The 17,357-nt window shown below is 42.8% G+C and overlaps 1 protein-coding gene across 1 annotated transcript in view; it reads left to right on the top strand.

Moving 5' to 3' along the window:
- The window catches only part of muc2.1 (mucin 2.1), a 36,931-nt gene extending 25,170 nt beyond the window's left edge, over window positions 1–11,761 (top strand). Inside the window, exons 28-45 of the mRNA XM_036968563.1 lie at window positions 1,356–1,865; window positions 2,047–2,221; window positions 2,447–2,694; window positions 3,093–3,276; window positions 3,763–3,976; window positions 4,788–4,963; window positions 6,002–6,071; window positions 6,254–6,354; window positions 6,489–6,520; window positions 6,789–6,966; window positions 7,238–7,342; window positions 8,432–8,472; window positions 8,962–9,084; window positions 9,454–9,558; window positions 10,022–10,150; window positions 10,674–10,713; window positions 10,921–11,044; window positions 11,354–11,761. Of these exons, the coding sequence (XP_036824458.1) occupies window positions 1,356–1,865; window positions 2,047–2,221; window positions 2,447–2,694; window positions 3,093–3,276; window positions 3,763–3,976; window positions 4,788–4,963; window positions 6,002–6,071; window positions 6,254–6,354; window positions 6,489–6,520; window positions 6,789–6,966; window positions 7,238–7,342; window positions 8,432–8,472; window positions 8,962–9,084; window positions 9,454–9,558; window positions 10,022–10,150; window positions 10,674–10,713; window positions 10,921–11,044; window positions 11,354–11,564 (2,766 nt within the window). The 3' untranslated portion in view covers window positions 11,565–11,761. The remainder of the gene's footprint in view (window positions 1–1,355; window positions 1,866–2,046; window positions 2,222–2,446; window positions 2,695–3,092; window positions 3,277–3,762; window positions 3,977–4,787; window positions 4,964–6,001; window positions 6,072–6,253; window positions 6,355–6,488; window positions 6,521–6,788; window positions 6,967–7,237; window positions 7,343–8,431; window positions 8,473–8,961; window positions 9,085–9,453; window positions 9,559–10,021; window positions 10,151–10,673; window positions 10,714–10,920; window positions 11,045–11,353) is intronic.
- Window positions 11,762–17,357: the final 5,596 nt, after the last annotated feature.

Below are 17,357 nucleotides of genomic sequence, written 5' to 3'. Positions count from 1 at the left end.
CAACAACAACACCAATACCACAACCACCAACAACAACAACACCAGTACCACCAACAACAACAACCACACCAACAACAACAACACCAGTACCACCAACAACAACAACACCAGTACCACCAACAACAACAACCACACCAACAACAACAACACCAGTACCAACAACAACAACAACACCAATACCACATCCACCAACAACAACAACACCAGTACCACCAACAACAACAACCACACCAACAACAACACCAGTACCACCACCAACAACAACACCAATACCACAACCACCAACAACAACAACACCAGTACCACCAACAACAACAACACAAATACCACCAACACCATCAACAACACCAATACCACCAACAACAACAACACCAATACCACCAACAACAACAACACCAATACCACCAACAACAACCACACCAATACCGCCACCAACAACAACAGCACCACCAACAACAACAACACCAATACCACATCCACCAACAACAACAACACCAGTACCACCAACAACAACAACCACACCAACAACACCAGTACCACCAACAACAACAACAACACCAACACCAGTACCACCAACAACAACAACACCAATACCACAACCACCAACAACAACAACACCAGTACCACCAACAACAACAACCACACCAACAACAACAACACCAGTACCACCAACAACAACAACACCAATACCACATCCACCAACAACAACAACACCAGTACCACCAACAACAACAACCACACCAACAACAACAACACCAGTACCAACAACAACAACAACACCAATACCACATCCACCAACAACAACAACACCAGTACCACCAACAACAACAACCACACCAACAACAACACCAGTACCACCACCAACAACAACACCAATACCACAACCACCAACAACAACAACACCAGTACCACCAACAACAACAACACCAATACCACATCCACCAACAACAACAACACCAGTACCACCAACAACAACAACCACACCAACAACAACAAAAGTACCACCAACAACAACAACCACACCAACAACAACACCAGTACCACCAACAACAACAACAACAATACCACAACCACCAACAACAACAACACCAGTACCACCAACAACAACAACCACACCAACAACAACACCAGTACCACCACCAACAACAACACCAATACCACAACCACCAAAAACAACAACAACAGTACCACCAACAACAACAACCACACCAACAACAACAACACCAGTACCACCAACAACAACAACACCAATACCACATCCACCAACAACAACAACAACACCATTACCACCAACAACTACCACAGCAACAACAACACCAACTACAACATCAACCACACCACCACCACCAACAACAACAACACCACCAACAACCACACCACCACCAACAACAACAACAACACCACCAACTACCACACCATTACCACCAACAACAACCACACCTAAACCACCAACTACAACGGAAGCCATAACTCTAACCACAACCCCAACGACAACAGAAGAATTAACCACAACCCCCAGGACAACTGAAAAACCAACCACAACCCCAACGACAACAGAAGAACCAACCACAACCCCAACGACAACAGAAGAATCAACCACAACCCCCAGGACAACTGAAAAACCAACCACAACCACCCCTGTCATAGACACCACAACCACTAAAGCTCCTACAACAACACCTAAACCACCAACTACAACAGAAGCCACAACTCCAATGACAACCACATCACCAACAACCCATGAATCGGTTGTCACTGGTCCTCCAATAACTGTTCCGACACCAGGAAATGTTGTCAGTTCAATACCAACCACAACTGGGTCACCAACCCCTCCACCAATCACTTGTCCTGAGTGGGACAAAGTGGTAAGTACCTCAATATAACCATCACATAATCAACTGGGCTCCCTTAACGTCGACAACACATGGCCAACATTTGATGTCAACGAGGTCGAAAAGTCCTTTCAGAGACTTATTAATTGATTCCTGTGTGAATTGTGAAAGCTCTCTGATGACATGCAATTTTATTTTCTCTCTAAAATATCAGCAAAATGAAACTTTCTGGCTCTGCAACTGCACTTTGGCCAGATGCATTGAAAACAACACCATTGAGATAATTCCGTATGAATGCCCAAAGCCTGAGCCAATCACATGTACCAATGGCAAGAAACCAGTGCTACAATGGGATGAGTTCTACTGCTGCCAACGATTTGTGTGTGACTGTGAGTTGTGAAAGCTTCTTCTTCTCCTCTGACCTGGTCAGGAAGGTAGATGGCCATGTCCAGTTTCTGTAACTAATAACATACACGTCCTTATCACTAACGTTTGGAATAATACTCAATATAAATACTCAATATAAATATTACTTCATACATTTAAAAAAAAAATCATTTGACAGAGGATCGTAATGTCTGTCTGCTTTATAACCGTGTTTATTTTCATGACAGGCGTCTGTGAGGGTTGGGGAGACCCCCATTACATCACCTTCGACGGGCTCTTCTACAGCTTCCAAGGGAACTGTACCTATGTGCTGATGGAGGAGATGTTGCCGCGTCACCACTTCAAGATCTACATCGACAATGTCAACTGTGATCCCACCGAGGACGTGTCTTGTCCTCGATCCATCATCGTGTCCTACCGCTCAACAGTTATAACACTGAAGAATCACAACCTCATTGGAGCTGCTCAGTTGGAGGTAACTTAAGTGGATAAACTGGCTCAGAAATCAATATAAGCAATTCAGGCCATACATATGTTGAATGGCTGGATTTGGGGCCTAAAGGACTGAGAAATGATTTATGTGAAAATGAAAGACAATTCTCTTCCATTATTTCATTCTCTGTACTGAATTGTGCATTAGTTCTCAACATCCGTAGCTTTCATTGATACAACATATGAATTTGATGTTCTCCATCAACTTAATTCAACCTGTAATGTCATGATATTAGTAAGTATTGCGGTCACCTTCCATTTTCTTTAAGAGATCCTGAAGATTGATCTCTCTCTCTTCCATCCCTTTTTCCTATCCTTTTCTATCCCCCCCCTTTCGTCCATCTGTCTTTCATCCCTCTCTCCCTGCCATCTGTCTTTCAGGCTCTTATTGATGGAGTTTCCCTGAGACTACCCTTCACGCGGCACGGTGTGAAGGTGATGAACTCTGGTATCAACATGGTCTTGGAGATAGCACACCTCCAGGTGGTAGTTACCTTTGGAGTCACTGGCTTCAGCGTCAACCTTCCTTGGCAACACTTTGGCAACAATACACAGGGTCATTGTGGTAAGGACTTAGTTTCATTCATTTGTTGTCCTCAAACTATGTATCTTGGGCATTTAAACATAAGAGCTGAGAAATGATTGTGAATCACTGAACTTAAACAGAGAGCGGTCACTTTGTATTCTGAGCATGGTGTGAGAAAGCCTAATGGAGAAATCTTTGAATTGATGGAAATCATTTATCCAAGGTTGGAGGTGAACAACTAGCCTGGTCCCAGATCTGTTTGGGTTCTTTTTACCAAAACCCTATGGGTTGTTGTCAGATATCGAACCATAGGGTTTGGCAAGACAGCACAAACTGATCAGGGACCAGGCTAGAAAACAATGGTTTGGACTTTCCTGTCTGATGTCTGTGTCTGATATTTTTACTGTATGTGCTGTACTAAATGTGAGAGAGCTCCAACAAAGATGTCCAATGTATGTATTACTTTTAATAGCTGCAAATGGCAAAATAAACGCCTTGAACCTGAAATGTATGCATCTCTTCCAGGAACATGTAGCAACAACAAGGCTGATGACTGCATGTTGCCTGGAGGACAGCTGGTGGAGAACTGTGCTGTGATGGCAGACTACTGGCCAGCCAAGGACCTCTACCAACCTGAATGCCATGTGCCACCTGGAATCCCCACCAACTCTCCTCTCCCTGAACCCACACAGAAGCCATGCAAGCCAGACTCCTCTGTCTGTGATCTCCTGAAAGACAGGTAAACCTCCCTAAAGGCATTGTGATCTCCTGAAGGACAGGTCCACCTCCCTAAAGGCACTGTGATCTCCTGAAGGACAGGTAAACCTCCCTAAAGGCACTGTGATCTCCTCAAGGACAGGTAAACCTCCATAAAGGCACTGTGATCTCCTGAAGGACAGGTTCACCTCCCTAAAGGCACTGTGATCTCCTGAAGGACAGGTCCACCTTTGTAAAGGCACTGTGATCTCCTGAAGGGCAGGTAAACCTCCATAAAGGCACTGTGATCTCCTGAAGGACAGGTCCACCTTCGTAAAGGCACTGTACAAGTTCTCTAATAAAATGTCATGCTTAGGGTGATTTAAATGACACAAATGCTGTGTGGGAAAATTGCCAGCTACTCCGTTGAACAGTCTGTCATGAGGGGTTAGCTACTCCATTGAACAGTCTGCCAGGAGTGGCAAGCTACTCCATTAAACAGTCTGTCAGGAGTGGCCAGCTACTCCATTAAACAGTCTGTCCTGAGGGGCCAGCTACTCCATTAAACAGTCTGTCAGGAGTGGCCAGCTACTCCATTAAACAGTCTGTCAGGAGTGGCCAGCTACTCCATTAAACAGTCTGTCAGGAGTTTGAGTAAAGTTATAAAACTTTTTGTAACTATCAACAATCTAACTTATCACAGACTAAATTCTCACATGCAATGATGTAGCTCTATACCCCTAACCTATACACAAATGTGTGTTTGGTGTCTGACAGAAACCAAAATGAATCTTACAGCGTATTTGGAAGGTCTGTTTCTCATATTCTTTCATTCTTTCGTTTTCAATCCACAGCATGTTTGCAGCCTGTCATCCATTTGTCTCACCTGACAACTTCTACAAGGGCTGTGTCTATGACAGCTGCCACGTGTCCAACCCAGCGGTGGAGTGCACCAGTCTGCAGACATACGCTGCTGCCTGTGCCCAGTTTGGAGTATGCATCTACTGGAGAAACCACACCGAGCTCTGTGGTAGGCTTACTGTACTCGTTGAAAACATCCTGACTCACCAGGTTAAATAAGACTCACCTGATAAGGATAGATAAATAAGTCCACCATTGAAGAGATATGAAGTACTGTGAAGAAGACCAGGAACAAGGAACTGTGTAGATGAGACCAGGAACAATACTATACTAACACAACTTAGTATGTGTTGTAGATGAACACACAATAGAGGAGGGGGGTTTCTATTTGTAAATATTAGATTAGTGCATTTTTGTATTTGAAGTGATAAATGATGGAGATAGTGGACATCCTTGTCTGGTTCCCCTTTGTAATGTGTAATATAGTATCGGGCTTCAGTCCTACAATCAACTGATTGTAAATGATGACTGTAGTCAGAACATTTTTCCATTGTGATAACACTTTTTACATCAGCAGTTGTCACAAAGTGCTTATACAGAAACCCAGCCTAAAACCCCAAACAGCAAGCAATACAGATGTAGAAGCACGGTGGCATGGAAAAACTAGGAAGAAACCAGAATCTGAGGGGTGGCCAGTCCTCTTCTGGCTGTGCTGGGTGGAGATTGTAAGAGTACATGGCCATTAAGGCCAGACCGTTCAGCAGCAGGTTTGGTAGAGAGAGAGAGAGAGAGAGCGAGACAGACAGAGAGAGAGAGAGAGAGAGAGAGAGAGAGGGTCGAAACAGCACATCCGGTGGTCAGGACAGGGTTCCATAGATGCAGTCACAACAGCAGAAATTGGATCAGCATTACGACCAGGTTGACTGGGGACAGACACAGCCAGGAGTCGTCAGGCCAGATAGTCCTGAGGCATGGTCCTTGGACTCAGGTCCTCTGTGAAGGGAGACAGAGAAAGAGAGAGAGAGAGAAGAATTAGGGGTAGCATACTTAAGGTCACACAGGACACCAGAGATGACAGGAGAATTATACCAGATAGGACAGTCTAAACCTAGCCCCCCGGCACATAGACTATTGCAGTAGATATACTGGAGACTGAGACAGAGGGTTCGGGTGTCACTATAGACTGAGTTGTGTCTTTCTTCAACAGCCAGCGACTGTCCGGCTGACAAAGTCTACAAGCCCTGCGGTCCTGCAGAACAGCCAACCTGTGATGACAAGTAGGTTTCTATTTAGAGATTGTCTAGCGCAAAAACATCCTTGCTTTCATGTTTTATGTTAACTGAGGTAGACAACGTTATGACTGTCAAATAAGACAAAGAGAAAATACCTACCTACAGTTAAATATAGAGTTGCTGTACATAGGAAATAGGAGTTGTCACTGTAATGTTGTGTTCTACAGTCCAGACGAGTCTAGGATGAACTTCACCACAGAAGGCTGCTTCTGTCCTGATGGGATGAAACTCTTCAACAAGGACTCAGGGATCTGTGTTGATAAGTGTGGTGAGTGTTCCCAGTTACTGCCATTGGTCCATTTCATGTTGACGACACAGAGAAGATGGTTAGGACTTAACCTTTCCAAGGATGTTTGAGGTCTATGAATGTTCTACTAAATGGTGGTGTTTGTGTTTTTGAAGGATGCATTGACCCTGAAGGAGTTCCACGAGAGGTACGTTAGGCCTTTTGGATTTGATTCATCGTTATTTATTTGACTAATTAATATAGACTGTTATCTAGTCCACTGGCTCTGTCATGGATGATGCCAGAGGTTTATATGAGGACCTACTTACAGCGTCCACACAGTATTATCCACATTGTCTGAATGCCAAATGGCCCCCTTATGCCCTATATTTAGCCCCCTATGTCCTATTTAATGCACTACATTTGACCAAACCCATTGATAGAACCACACTCACTCTTGTTGTATCTCATCACAGTTCAACGAGAGGTTTGAGTACAAGTGCCAGGACTGCATTTGTTTGGAGTCCACCAAGACTGTGAACTGTAAACCCAAGGTCTGCTCCAAACCACCAATAGATATATGCACTGGACCAGGCTTTGTATATGTCAACCAAACCGATCCATCCGATCCATGCTGCTCCAACCTCGCCTGCCGTAAGGATCTCACAACACTTTTTTACCCTACATATTATACTCAGATCTATATCAACAGTATTGTGCCGACCTGAACCGTACTGTGCTGGCTTGGATATGTTCTTTTCACATTGTCCTTTCCAGCACGGGTCCAGGATCTAGGGTTGATGTGTAACCAGGCCAGTGCCGTACAGCTGGGCTCAGCTCAGTCGTGTTGAAAACACACACATAGTGAAGACATGAATCAGCTCATATTATTATGTCCATACTCTGCTATTGTTTCCCCTCCTAGGTTGTGACAGCAGCACTTGCCCACCTACCAACATGAACTGTCCTATTGGGTTCGTGCCAGTGGTTTCAGTCCCTGAGGGAAAATGCTGTCCAGAGCACACATGTGGTAATGTCTCTTTACCTAGATCTATACTATCTAGACTATCTACACTATCTACATGTGGTATGGTCTCTTTACCTAGATCTATAATATCTAGACTATCTACACTATCTACATGTGGTATGGACTCTTTACCTAGATCTATACTATCTAGACTATCTAGACTATCTACATGTGGTAATGTCTCTTTACCTATATATATACTATCTAGACTATCTACACTATCTACATGTGGTCTGGTCTCTTTAACTAGATCTATACTATCTATACTATCTAGACTATCTACATGTGGTATGGTCTCTTGAACTATATCTAGACTATCTAGACTATCTACACTATCTACATGTGGTATGGACTCTTTACCTAGATCTATACTATCTAGACTATCTACACTATCTACATGTGGTATGGACTCTTTACCTAGATCTATACTATCTAGACTATCTAGACTATCTACATGTGGTATGGTCTCTTTAACTAGATCTATACTATCTAGACTATCTACATGTGGTATGGTCTCTTTACCTAGATCTATACTATCTAGACTATCTACATGTGGTATGGTCTCTTGAACTATATCTAGACTATCTAGACTATCTACACTATCTACATGTGGTATGGACTCTTTACCTAGATCTATACTATCTAGACTATCTAGACTATCTACACTATCTACATGTGGTATGGTCTCTTTAACTAGATCTATACTATCTAGACTATCTACACTATCTACATGTGGTATGGACTCTTTACCTAGATCTATACTATCTAGACTATCTACACTATCTACATGTGGTATGGTCTCTTGAACTATATCTAGACTATCTAGACTATCTACACTATCTACATGTGGTATGGTCTCTTTACCTAGATCTATACTATCTAGACTATCTACATGTGGTATGGTCTCTTGAACTATATCTAGACTATCTAGTATTCCTGTGTTTGTATTGCTGAGATAATACCCGTTCTTTTAGACAGTCCCATGGATTGGTTGTCTGTGTCTCTCTCTCAATTGGTTGTTTGTGTCTCTCTCTCAATTGGTTGTTTGTGTCTCTCTCTCAATTGGTTGTTTGTGTCTCTTGTCTCTTTCAGAGCCTAAAAGAGTTTGTCTTCACAAAGGCGTTGAATACCTGGTAATGACAAACTATTCTGCTCTCTCATCTGAAATGTTCATTACATAAATAAACACTGTTGGTTTTTACTTGTTTTAATATATTGCAGAATGTGTACAGTAAATCTCATACGCTATATGGGTTCATGTCAAATAGTGTCGGAGAGAGTGGGTATCCTGGTTCCCCTGTGTTAGAGACAGTGGGTATCCTGGTTCCCCTGTGTTAGAGACAATGGGTATCCTGGTTCCCCTGTGTTAGAGACAGTGGGTATCCTGGTTCCACTCTGTTAGAGACAGTGGGTATCCTGGATCCCCTGTGTTAGAGACAGTGGGTATCCTGGTTCCCCTGTGTTAGAGACAGTGGGTATCCTGGTTCCACTCTGTTAGAGACAGTGGGTATCCTGGATCCCCTTGTGTTAGAGACAGTGGGTATCCTGTATCCCCTGTGTTAGAGACAGTGGGTATCCTGGTTCCCCTGAAGTAATGTGTAATGAGTTACTTGTTCTTCTAGCCCAATTCTAAAGTACCGGGATCAGAGTGCCAGGAGTGCACCTGCACCAACAAAGTGGACCCCAAGTCTGGTCATTACCAAATTGACTGTGGATTCATGCAATGTGACGAAGATTGTGAAAAGGTAACAACTGGTACAGCTGCCGTGTCTGCTCACTTTTCAAATATTTACCAAAAGTTGAAATACCAATGAGTAGCTGAAATGTATTCAGTCAACGAGTTTTTATACTTTAATCGGCTGGTTTCCTAGACCCAGATGAAGTAAGTAAGTAAACCTTGTCTGATTCAGAACTGCCGACAGATTAAGCCCAGTCCTTGCTTTTAAAATCATTCTCAATTGGTGGTGAGACATCTGTTCTTGAGTTCTTCTATTCTATAGAGTCTCCTGGGAAGGCAATCGGTTGTATTCACACTTTAATAATGTGTGTCATCATCATCATCATTATTTTTAGGTGTTGCAGCAAGTCACTCATGTGTTCCTCTTCTCCTGCAGGGATATGAGTACCAGGAGCCGGGCTACAGCTCAGATGACTGCTGTGGTAAATGTGTTCAGACCCACTGTGTCCTCCAGATCAATGGGACCATGCAGTTGTTGAAGGTAGGTACCGTTTCTGTCAGTTTAACTGTCACAGATAAACTAAGAAGTAGTAAGTAAGTCTCTGTTAAATGTCTATATTGTTTGCGCAGCTGTGTGTGTGTGTGGAACAAGCTTCCCCATAATATGAGGACAGCAGGAGTGCCTGCCCATCTCCCTAAAACCTCTGACACCCTACGTCTTTAAAGAGTGTGTTAAATAAGTCCCAGTCCGCCCCACCCACTACGAGTGGTGTATCTTGTTGTCTCACTTAGCGATCTTAAGACACATGCACTAATGTAAAAAACGTTTTGGATAAGAGCGTCTGCTAAATGACAAACATTTCATGTAAAATGTGTGTGTGTGTGTGTGTGTGTGTGTGTGTGTGTGTGTGTGTGTGTGTGTGTGTGTGTGTGTGTGTGTGTGTGTGTGTGTGTGTGTGTGTGTGTGTGTGTGTGTGTGTGTGTCCGTCCGTCCGTCCGTCCAGCATGGAGATACATGGTCTGCTCCTGGTGACAAGTGCCAGCAGTACAGCTGTGTGAAAAACGGTGATAGTTATCTGACCCAGAGCTCCAACATCCAATGCCCACCCTTCCAGCAGGCCAACTGCCAGCCTGTGAGTACAGTACACAACATAACAAGAACAGAAAGGCCAGCCTGTGAGTACAGGACACAACATAACAATAACAGAAAGGCCAGCCTGTGAGTACAGTACTCAACATAACAATAACAGAAAGGCCAGCCTGTGAGTACAGGACACAACATAACAATAACAGAAAGGCCAGCCTGTGAGTACAGTACACAACATAACAAGAACAGAAAGGCCAGCCTGTGAGTACAGGACACAACATAACAATAACAGAAAGGCCAGCCTGTGAGTACAGTACTCAACATAACAAGAACAGAAAGGCCAGCCTGTGAGTACAGTACACAACATAACAAGAACAGACAGGCCTGCTGACAGCATATGCTCTCGATAACCAATCTTATTTACAATGTTTCGATCCACAATCTTTTTCATCAGATCCACAGTACAGTACACACAATATACCAGTTTTCATTTGACAAAAAAATTACTTCTCTTGTCCTAATATGAAATGTATTATGTAAAGAAAACGTTTAAACTTTTTTCTCTGCAGGGTTCAATTCAGACCGCTGCAAACGGCTGCTGTAGAATTTGTAAGTATGAAAGTGAAATATTAAAAGGTGTTATATCAGGATTGGAATATGATCAGATTCATGCATCATAAAACCACTGATATTCCTCATTGATAATGATTGACAAGGAGAGCCACCTTGTAGTCAGTGAACTCAAACAGGTGCAGCTCTTTTTCATGGTCTTTCCAGACGGATCATGTATAACGATGTGTCTCCCTCCAATACCAGGTGTGGAGAAGGACAAGGCCTGTAAGGTAGGATCCATGAAGAGTTTCATCAACCACAAGAGCTGCCAGTCTGTTGAGGAGGTGGAGATGCCGTACTGTGAGGGATCCTGCAACACCTTCACCAAGTGAGTGTGGAAACAATGCTAATATCACAACCCAGTGGATCCTCATCACAGCCACAACACCATGGGGAGGGTTCCAGTGTCCAGTTTAATAAGCCTAGTGATGGACTGAAAATAATTTTAAATGAATCTCCATTGAACATGCTTCTTAGTCCAGGACTAGGTTTAATCTGTGTCTGGGACACACACACACACCCCCTAAATGTATTTGTGTTTTGTGAAACGTGTCATTTGTTGAGGTGTCTTTGTCTCTTGGGGAGTAGATGATCTCTTAATCTCTGTGAACACCTCTCTTTCACTCCCGTCCTCCAGGTACTCTGCCATGGCTGCGTCTCTGGACCACTCGTGTGCCTGTTGCCAGGAGTCCCGGTCCAGTAACCGCACGGTGGACCTACGGTGTCTGAATGGAGATGTGGTGCCCTACACCTACCTACACGTGGAGGAGTGTAGCTGCAGACACAGCGACTGCAACAGAGCCATTAGGGTGCCTGCCCGCAGGACACGCAGCAACACGCTGGTGTAAATGGGATCTGTACTAATACAGATGGAAATGGTCCAGCACCAATCCACTCGCTGCTTACTAAGGAACACCCTGCTACCCTGCTTCACATGGCTGTTATTTATCTAATCGCTTTGATTTATATGTCAAATGTAGATTAAATCATATTTAAAATGTAGAAACTTATGCTTACTTATCTTATTAAAATGCAACCTTCCAATTCTTATGTCCGTTGTTTGTTTTATTGTAGAAGTGCATGCACCTTATTTTAGAAAGCTTTGGTTTATTAAGCTGTGAGACCTCTTTAGCCTTCTTCACACTGGCAGTTTGAAGTGATCCCCCCCCCCCCCCCCCCCCCCCCCCCCTAAAACATGTTGCATATCAGATTAGAATCTGTACATTTTCCAACAGTTTGAACAGCCAAAAAGCACATGGAAGCAGATATTTCCAGCCACATTTCAAACCACCTTCAAAGGTAATGCGACTTGTGTCTGAACGGTCAAACCTTGCTCAATTTGACCTCAGGTGGTTTTTAGACTGTTATTTGGCATTTTGCTTGCTAGTTTATTGGATGACAGATTAACAAGAACGTTTGGTAGCTAACTAGCTTGTTAATTGTTAATGAGTGAATATGCTAGAAAGCTAAGCAGATACCTAGCTAGCTAGTTGACCGCTGTGGCTACGTAGCTAGCTAGTTGACTGCTGTGGCTAGCTAAACAGCTACCTAGCTAGTTGGTTGACTGCTGTGGCTAGCTAAACAGCTACCTAGCTAGCTAGTTGACCGCTGTGGCTACCTAGCTAGCTAGTTGACTGCTGTGGCTAGCAAAAACCCGACTTGTTTTGAAAGTTGGATAATCTTGTCCTTCGAGACTTTAAAAGTGTTCTTACACTATGATTCTGGACATTCAAAACAACTAGGAAACATCCAGGCATTATTGTCACCTTAGCTTGCTACTTAACTTCTGAGTGATAGGAAGCATGAGTGCCACCACCAATCAGCCTACACCACTGCTCACACATTACTAAGACAACTAGCGTAGCCATGTCAACAAATGACTGCTGTCTGAACACATACAGAAAGGTGATTTGGTCACTTGTAACTGTTTGGACAGTCAGTATTCCAAAACAGATTTGAAAAACAAAACTGATCTGAGCGTTAAGGCCTGCGGTGTAAACAAGGCTTTAGCTCTTTGGTGGATGACAGTTAGAGAGTCATCCCTGACATTATAATACAGAAATATATATTTGTTGTTTTGTGTTTTATCATACAGTACTAAAGTAGTACTATATTTACACGAGGTTAGGATTAACCCTGGAAACAAAAATTAACATCACGATATCAAATCAAATCAAATTTTATTGGTCACATACACATGGTTAGCAGATGGTAGCCTAGTGGTTAGAGCGTTGGACTAGTAACCGGGAAGGTTGCAAGTTCAAATCCCCAAATTGACAACGTACAAATCTGTCGTTCTGCCCCTGAACAGGCAGTTAACCCACTGTTCCTAGGCCGTCATTGAAAATAAGAATTTGTTCTTAACTGACTTGCCTAGTTAAATAAAGGTCAAATAAAATTTAAAAAAATAAAATGTTAATGCGAGTGTAGTGAAATGCTTGTGCCTCTAGATCCAACAAGGCAGTAATAACCAACGAGTAATCTAACCTAACAATCCCACAACTACTACCTTATACACCCAAATCTAAAGGGGTGAATGAGAATATGTACTTATAAGTATATGGATGAGCGATGGCTAAGCAGCATAGGCAAGGTGCAATAGACGGTATAATATACAGTATATACATGTGATATGAGTAATGTAAGATATGTAAACATATTATTTAGAGTGGCATTGTTTAAAGTGACTAGTGATCCATTTATTAAAGTAGGAGCCTATCTCCTGTTTCTGTAGTGTGAGTCAGCTTGATGTACAGTACACCACCCTGGACAGGACACTAGTCTATCTCCTGTTTCTGTAGTGTGAGTCAGCTTGATGTACAGTACACCCCCTAGACAGGACACTAGTCTATCTCCTGTTTCTGTAGTGTGAGTCAGCTTGATGTACAGTACATCCCCTAGACAGGACACTAGTCTATCTCCTGTTTCTGTAGTGTGAGTCAGCTTGATGTACAGTACACCCCCTAGACAGGACACTAGTCGATCTCCTGTTTCTGTAGTGTGAGTCAGCTTGATGTACAGTACACCCCCTGGACAGAACACTAGTCGATCTCCTGTTTCTGTAATGTGAGTCAGCTTGATGTACAGTACACCCCCTGGACAGGACACTAGTCGATCTCCTGTTTCTGTAGTGTGAGTCAGCTTGATGTACAGTACACCCACTAGACAGGACGTTGGTCTATCTCCTGTTTCTGCAGTGTGAGTCAGCTTGATGTACAGTACACCCACTAGACAGGACGTTGGTCTATCTCCTGTTTCTGCAGTGTGAGTCAGCTTGATGTACAGTACACCCCTAGACAGGACACTAGTCGATCTCCTGTTTCTGTAATGTGAGTCAGCTTGATGTACAGTACACCCCCTGGACAGGACACTAGTCGATCTCCTGTTTCTGTAGTGTGAGTCAGCTTGATGTACAGTACACCCACTAGACAGGACGTTGGTCTATCTCCTGTTTCTGCAGTGTGAGTCAGCTTGATGTACAGTACACCCACTAGACAGGACGTTGGTCTATCTCCTGTTTCTGCAGTGTGAGTCAGCTTGATGTACAGTACACCCCTAGACAGGACACTAGTCGATCTCCTGTTTCTGTAATGTGAGTCAGCTTGATGTACAGTACACCCCCTGGACAGGACACTAGTCGATCTCCTGTTTCTGTAGTGTGAGTCAGCTTGATGTACAGTACACCCACTAGACAGGACGTTGGTCTATCTCCTGTTTCTGCAGTGTGAGTCAGCTTGATGTACAGTACACCCACTAGACAGGACGTTGGTCTATCTCCTGTTTCTGCAGTGTGAGTCAGCTTGATGTACAGTACACCCCCTAGACAGGACACTAGTCTATCTCCTGTTTCTGTAGTGTGAGTCAGCTTGATGTACAGTACACCCCCTAGACAGGACACTAGTCTATCTCCTGTTTCTGTAGTGTGAGTCAGCTTGATGTACAGTACACCCCCTAGACAGGACACTAGTCTATCTCCTGTTTCTGTAGTGTTTCTGTAATATTCCACTTTAGGGCTTACAGAATGTGGTTGTTTTTTAATGAATTCGTATAAGACTGGAATTGGATTGAAGGGGGAGAACTCAATGGCAGTTACATTTTTTGGAATTGACCCAAAACCTTGTTCCCACCTGGAAAGAGCTGTCCGGTAGACAAGATTAAATTGACTCCAACGCTGTTTGTGTGACTCCCGGATGCTAGGTACTCTGCATAGAAAAACACCTTGATGTCAGGTGATGTCTATCAGTAACAGGAAGGTGGAGATGGGCAGTACCAGATTTACGTTGACAAGTTTTGGCTGTCATGACACTGAGTGTGACAAGCAGAACCCGTTCAATGTTGTTGAATTAACAATCTTTTGAAATGGCTGTATCAACTATGTTATTTACATTAAAGGGCCGATCTGGGTTTCAAACAATAACAAATAGTTTTTTTGTTTTCGTTTGTTTTTGTTTAAAAAAATAATAATGCCACTTTAACTGCATGTAATATTTAACTAGGCAAGTCAGTTAAGAACAAATTCTTATTTACAATGACGCCCTACCGGGGAACAGTGGGTTAACTGCCTTGTTCAGGGGAACAGTGGGTTAACTGCCTTGTTCAGGGGAACAGTGGGTTAACTGCCTTGTTCAGGGGCAGAACGACAGATTTGTATCTTGTCAGCTCGGGGATTCAATCCTGCAACCTTTCGGTTACTGGCCCAAAACTCCAACCACTAGGCTACCTGCCACCCCATTTATCTTAACACGGAACCCAAACCGGCTGCTCGCGTGCGCTATCGTGCATACATTTATTTTGTCCCCCTACACCAATCGCAATCACGACACGCAGGTTAAAATATCAAAACAAACTCTGAACCAATTACATTAATTTGGGGACAGGTCGAAAAGCATTAAACATGTATGGCAATTTAGCTAGTTAGCTTGCACTTGCTAGCTAATTTGTCCTATTTAGCTAGCTTGCTGTTGCTAGCTAATTTGTCCTGGGATATAAACATTGAGTTGTTATTTTACCTGAAATGCACAAGGTCCTCTACTCCGACAATTAATCCACACATAAAACGGCCAACTGAATCGTTTCTACTCATCTCTCCTTCCTCCAGGCTTTTTCATCTTTGAACTTATATGGTGATTGGCATCTACACTTTCATAGTATTACCACGACGACCGGCAAAACATTTTGTCTTTCAATCACCCACGTGGGTATAACCAATGAGGAGATGGCACGTGGGTGGTACCTGCTTCTATAAACCATTGAGGAGATGGGAGAGGCAGGACTTGAAGCCCGATCTGCGTCAGAAATAGAACTGACTTCTATTTTAGCCCTTGGCAACGCAAACGCTCGTTGGCATTCGCGAGCAGTGTGGGTACAATAATTTAATAACATGGATTTCTAAATGTATTTTGCGACGCTCGCACACGTGATGTGTCCGGTCTGGTCAGCATGTTAAGGGTAACCAAGGGTCTCGCTAATGATCTTATAGGCTACCTTCATCTCTACATTATTATAGAAATGCATTTGTCTAGCTTTTCTATGCAAACATATTAAACTTAATTAAAAAGCATTAAGCATTTTCTTGCTCGTTTTATTATTTGTTGTGTGTTGCAGTGATGTGTGACTTGTGTTGGAAATCTTGGATTAAAGAACTAATTAAATTATAGCCTTATACGGAGTGGCTGCTAAAGGTCCTGATGCTTCTGTGCACGAGCATGTACTTTACAAACAGTCTCTGCTAAACTCCTTCAACTGTTACTCTAAAGAATGGGGCTTGTTTACTAAAGCTAGATCAAAGCTGAATCAATGTCTACAAGATCACATAGTGATAATATTGTACATAACAGAACCCAATGTAATGCCATAGTTTAACGTTACTGTAAGAAAAATAAAAAAAACACACCATTTCATAAAAGATGTTAGGATGATTGTGCAAATGGTTACATTGTTCTCTCATGTGGGGAAACTCAACAGCGTTCACCACTAGGTAAAATGTATGCAGATGACGTGTCACCAGTACAAATGTTATAATTATCAATCATGATTGAGAGTGAGAAATGTGAGTTACAAACATAATGTAGAGGCAAAGAAAGTCACACGTGCGCAGAACGTGATTCAGATCTTCAGTTCTGCAGAAATGGGATCCAGGGGGGCGGGACGCGGCCGGCATGTTATATAACTGCGTCTATTAAGGGGCAATCCCGCAGTTCAAACAATAACAATTGTATCCCCTTTTTTGAAAAAAAAAGGAGGGATGGGGCTGGAGAAATTAAACCACTCTCAAATGCATACACAAAGCTATAGATGCAAGGACTGACCATCCATGACATCAAAATTATAGTTGTAACTATGTTTTGAAGCTATACACTGTTCGTTTACAAGCAATGGAATAAGTTATATTTTTTAAGAATCTATAGGGATATCATCCATTTAAATATCCCAAAGTGTATGTAGCAATCGCAGATTACTCACTGAAATCTGCAAGATTGATTACCTATTCCAATACATTGACGTCAAAATTGCACAAGACAAAATTAGGCTACACAATATTTATGCACTCACTCCACCAACTATTTTTGATTAGCTGTTTCTATACGGATGTTATTGAATGTAACCAACTGGCTACCTATCTGTCATTTCCAGAGATCCTC

The sequence above is a fragment of the Oncorhynchus mykiss genome, chromosome 30 (assembly GCF_013265735.2).
Source record: "Oncorhynchus mykiss isolate Arlee chromosome 30, USDA_OmykA_1.1, whole genome shotgun sequence".
NCBI classification, from domain to species: domain Eukaryota; kingdom Metazoa; phylum Chordata; class Actinopteri; order Salmoniformes; family Salmonidae; genus Oncorhynchus; species Oncorhynchus mykiss.
This window is presented reverse-complemented; position numbering and strand designations above follow the sequence as displayed.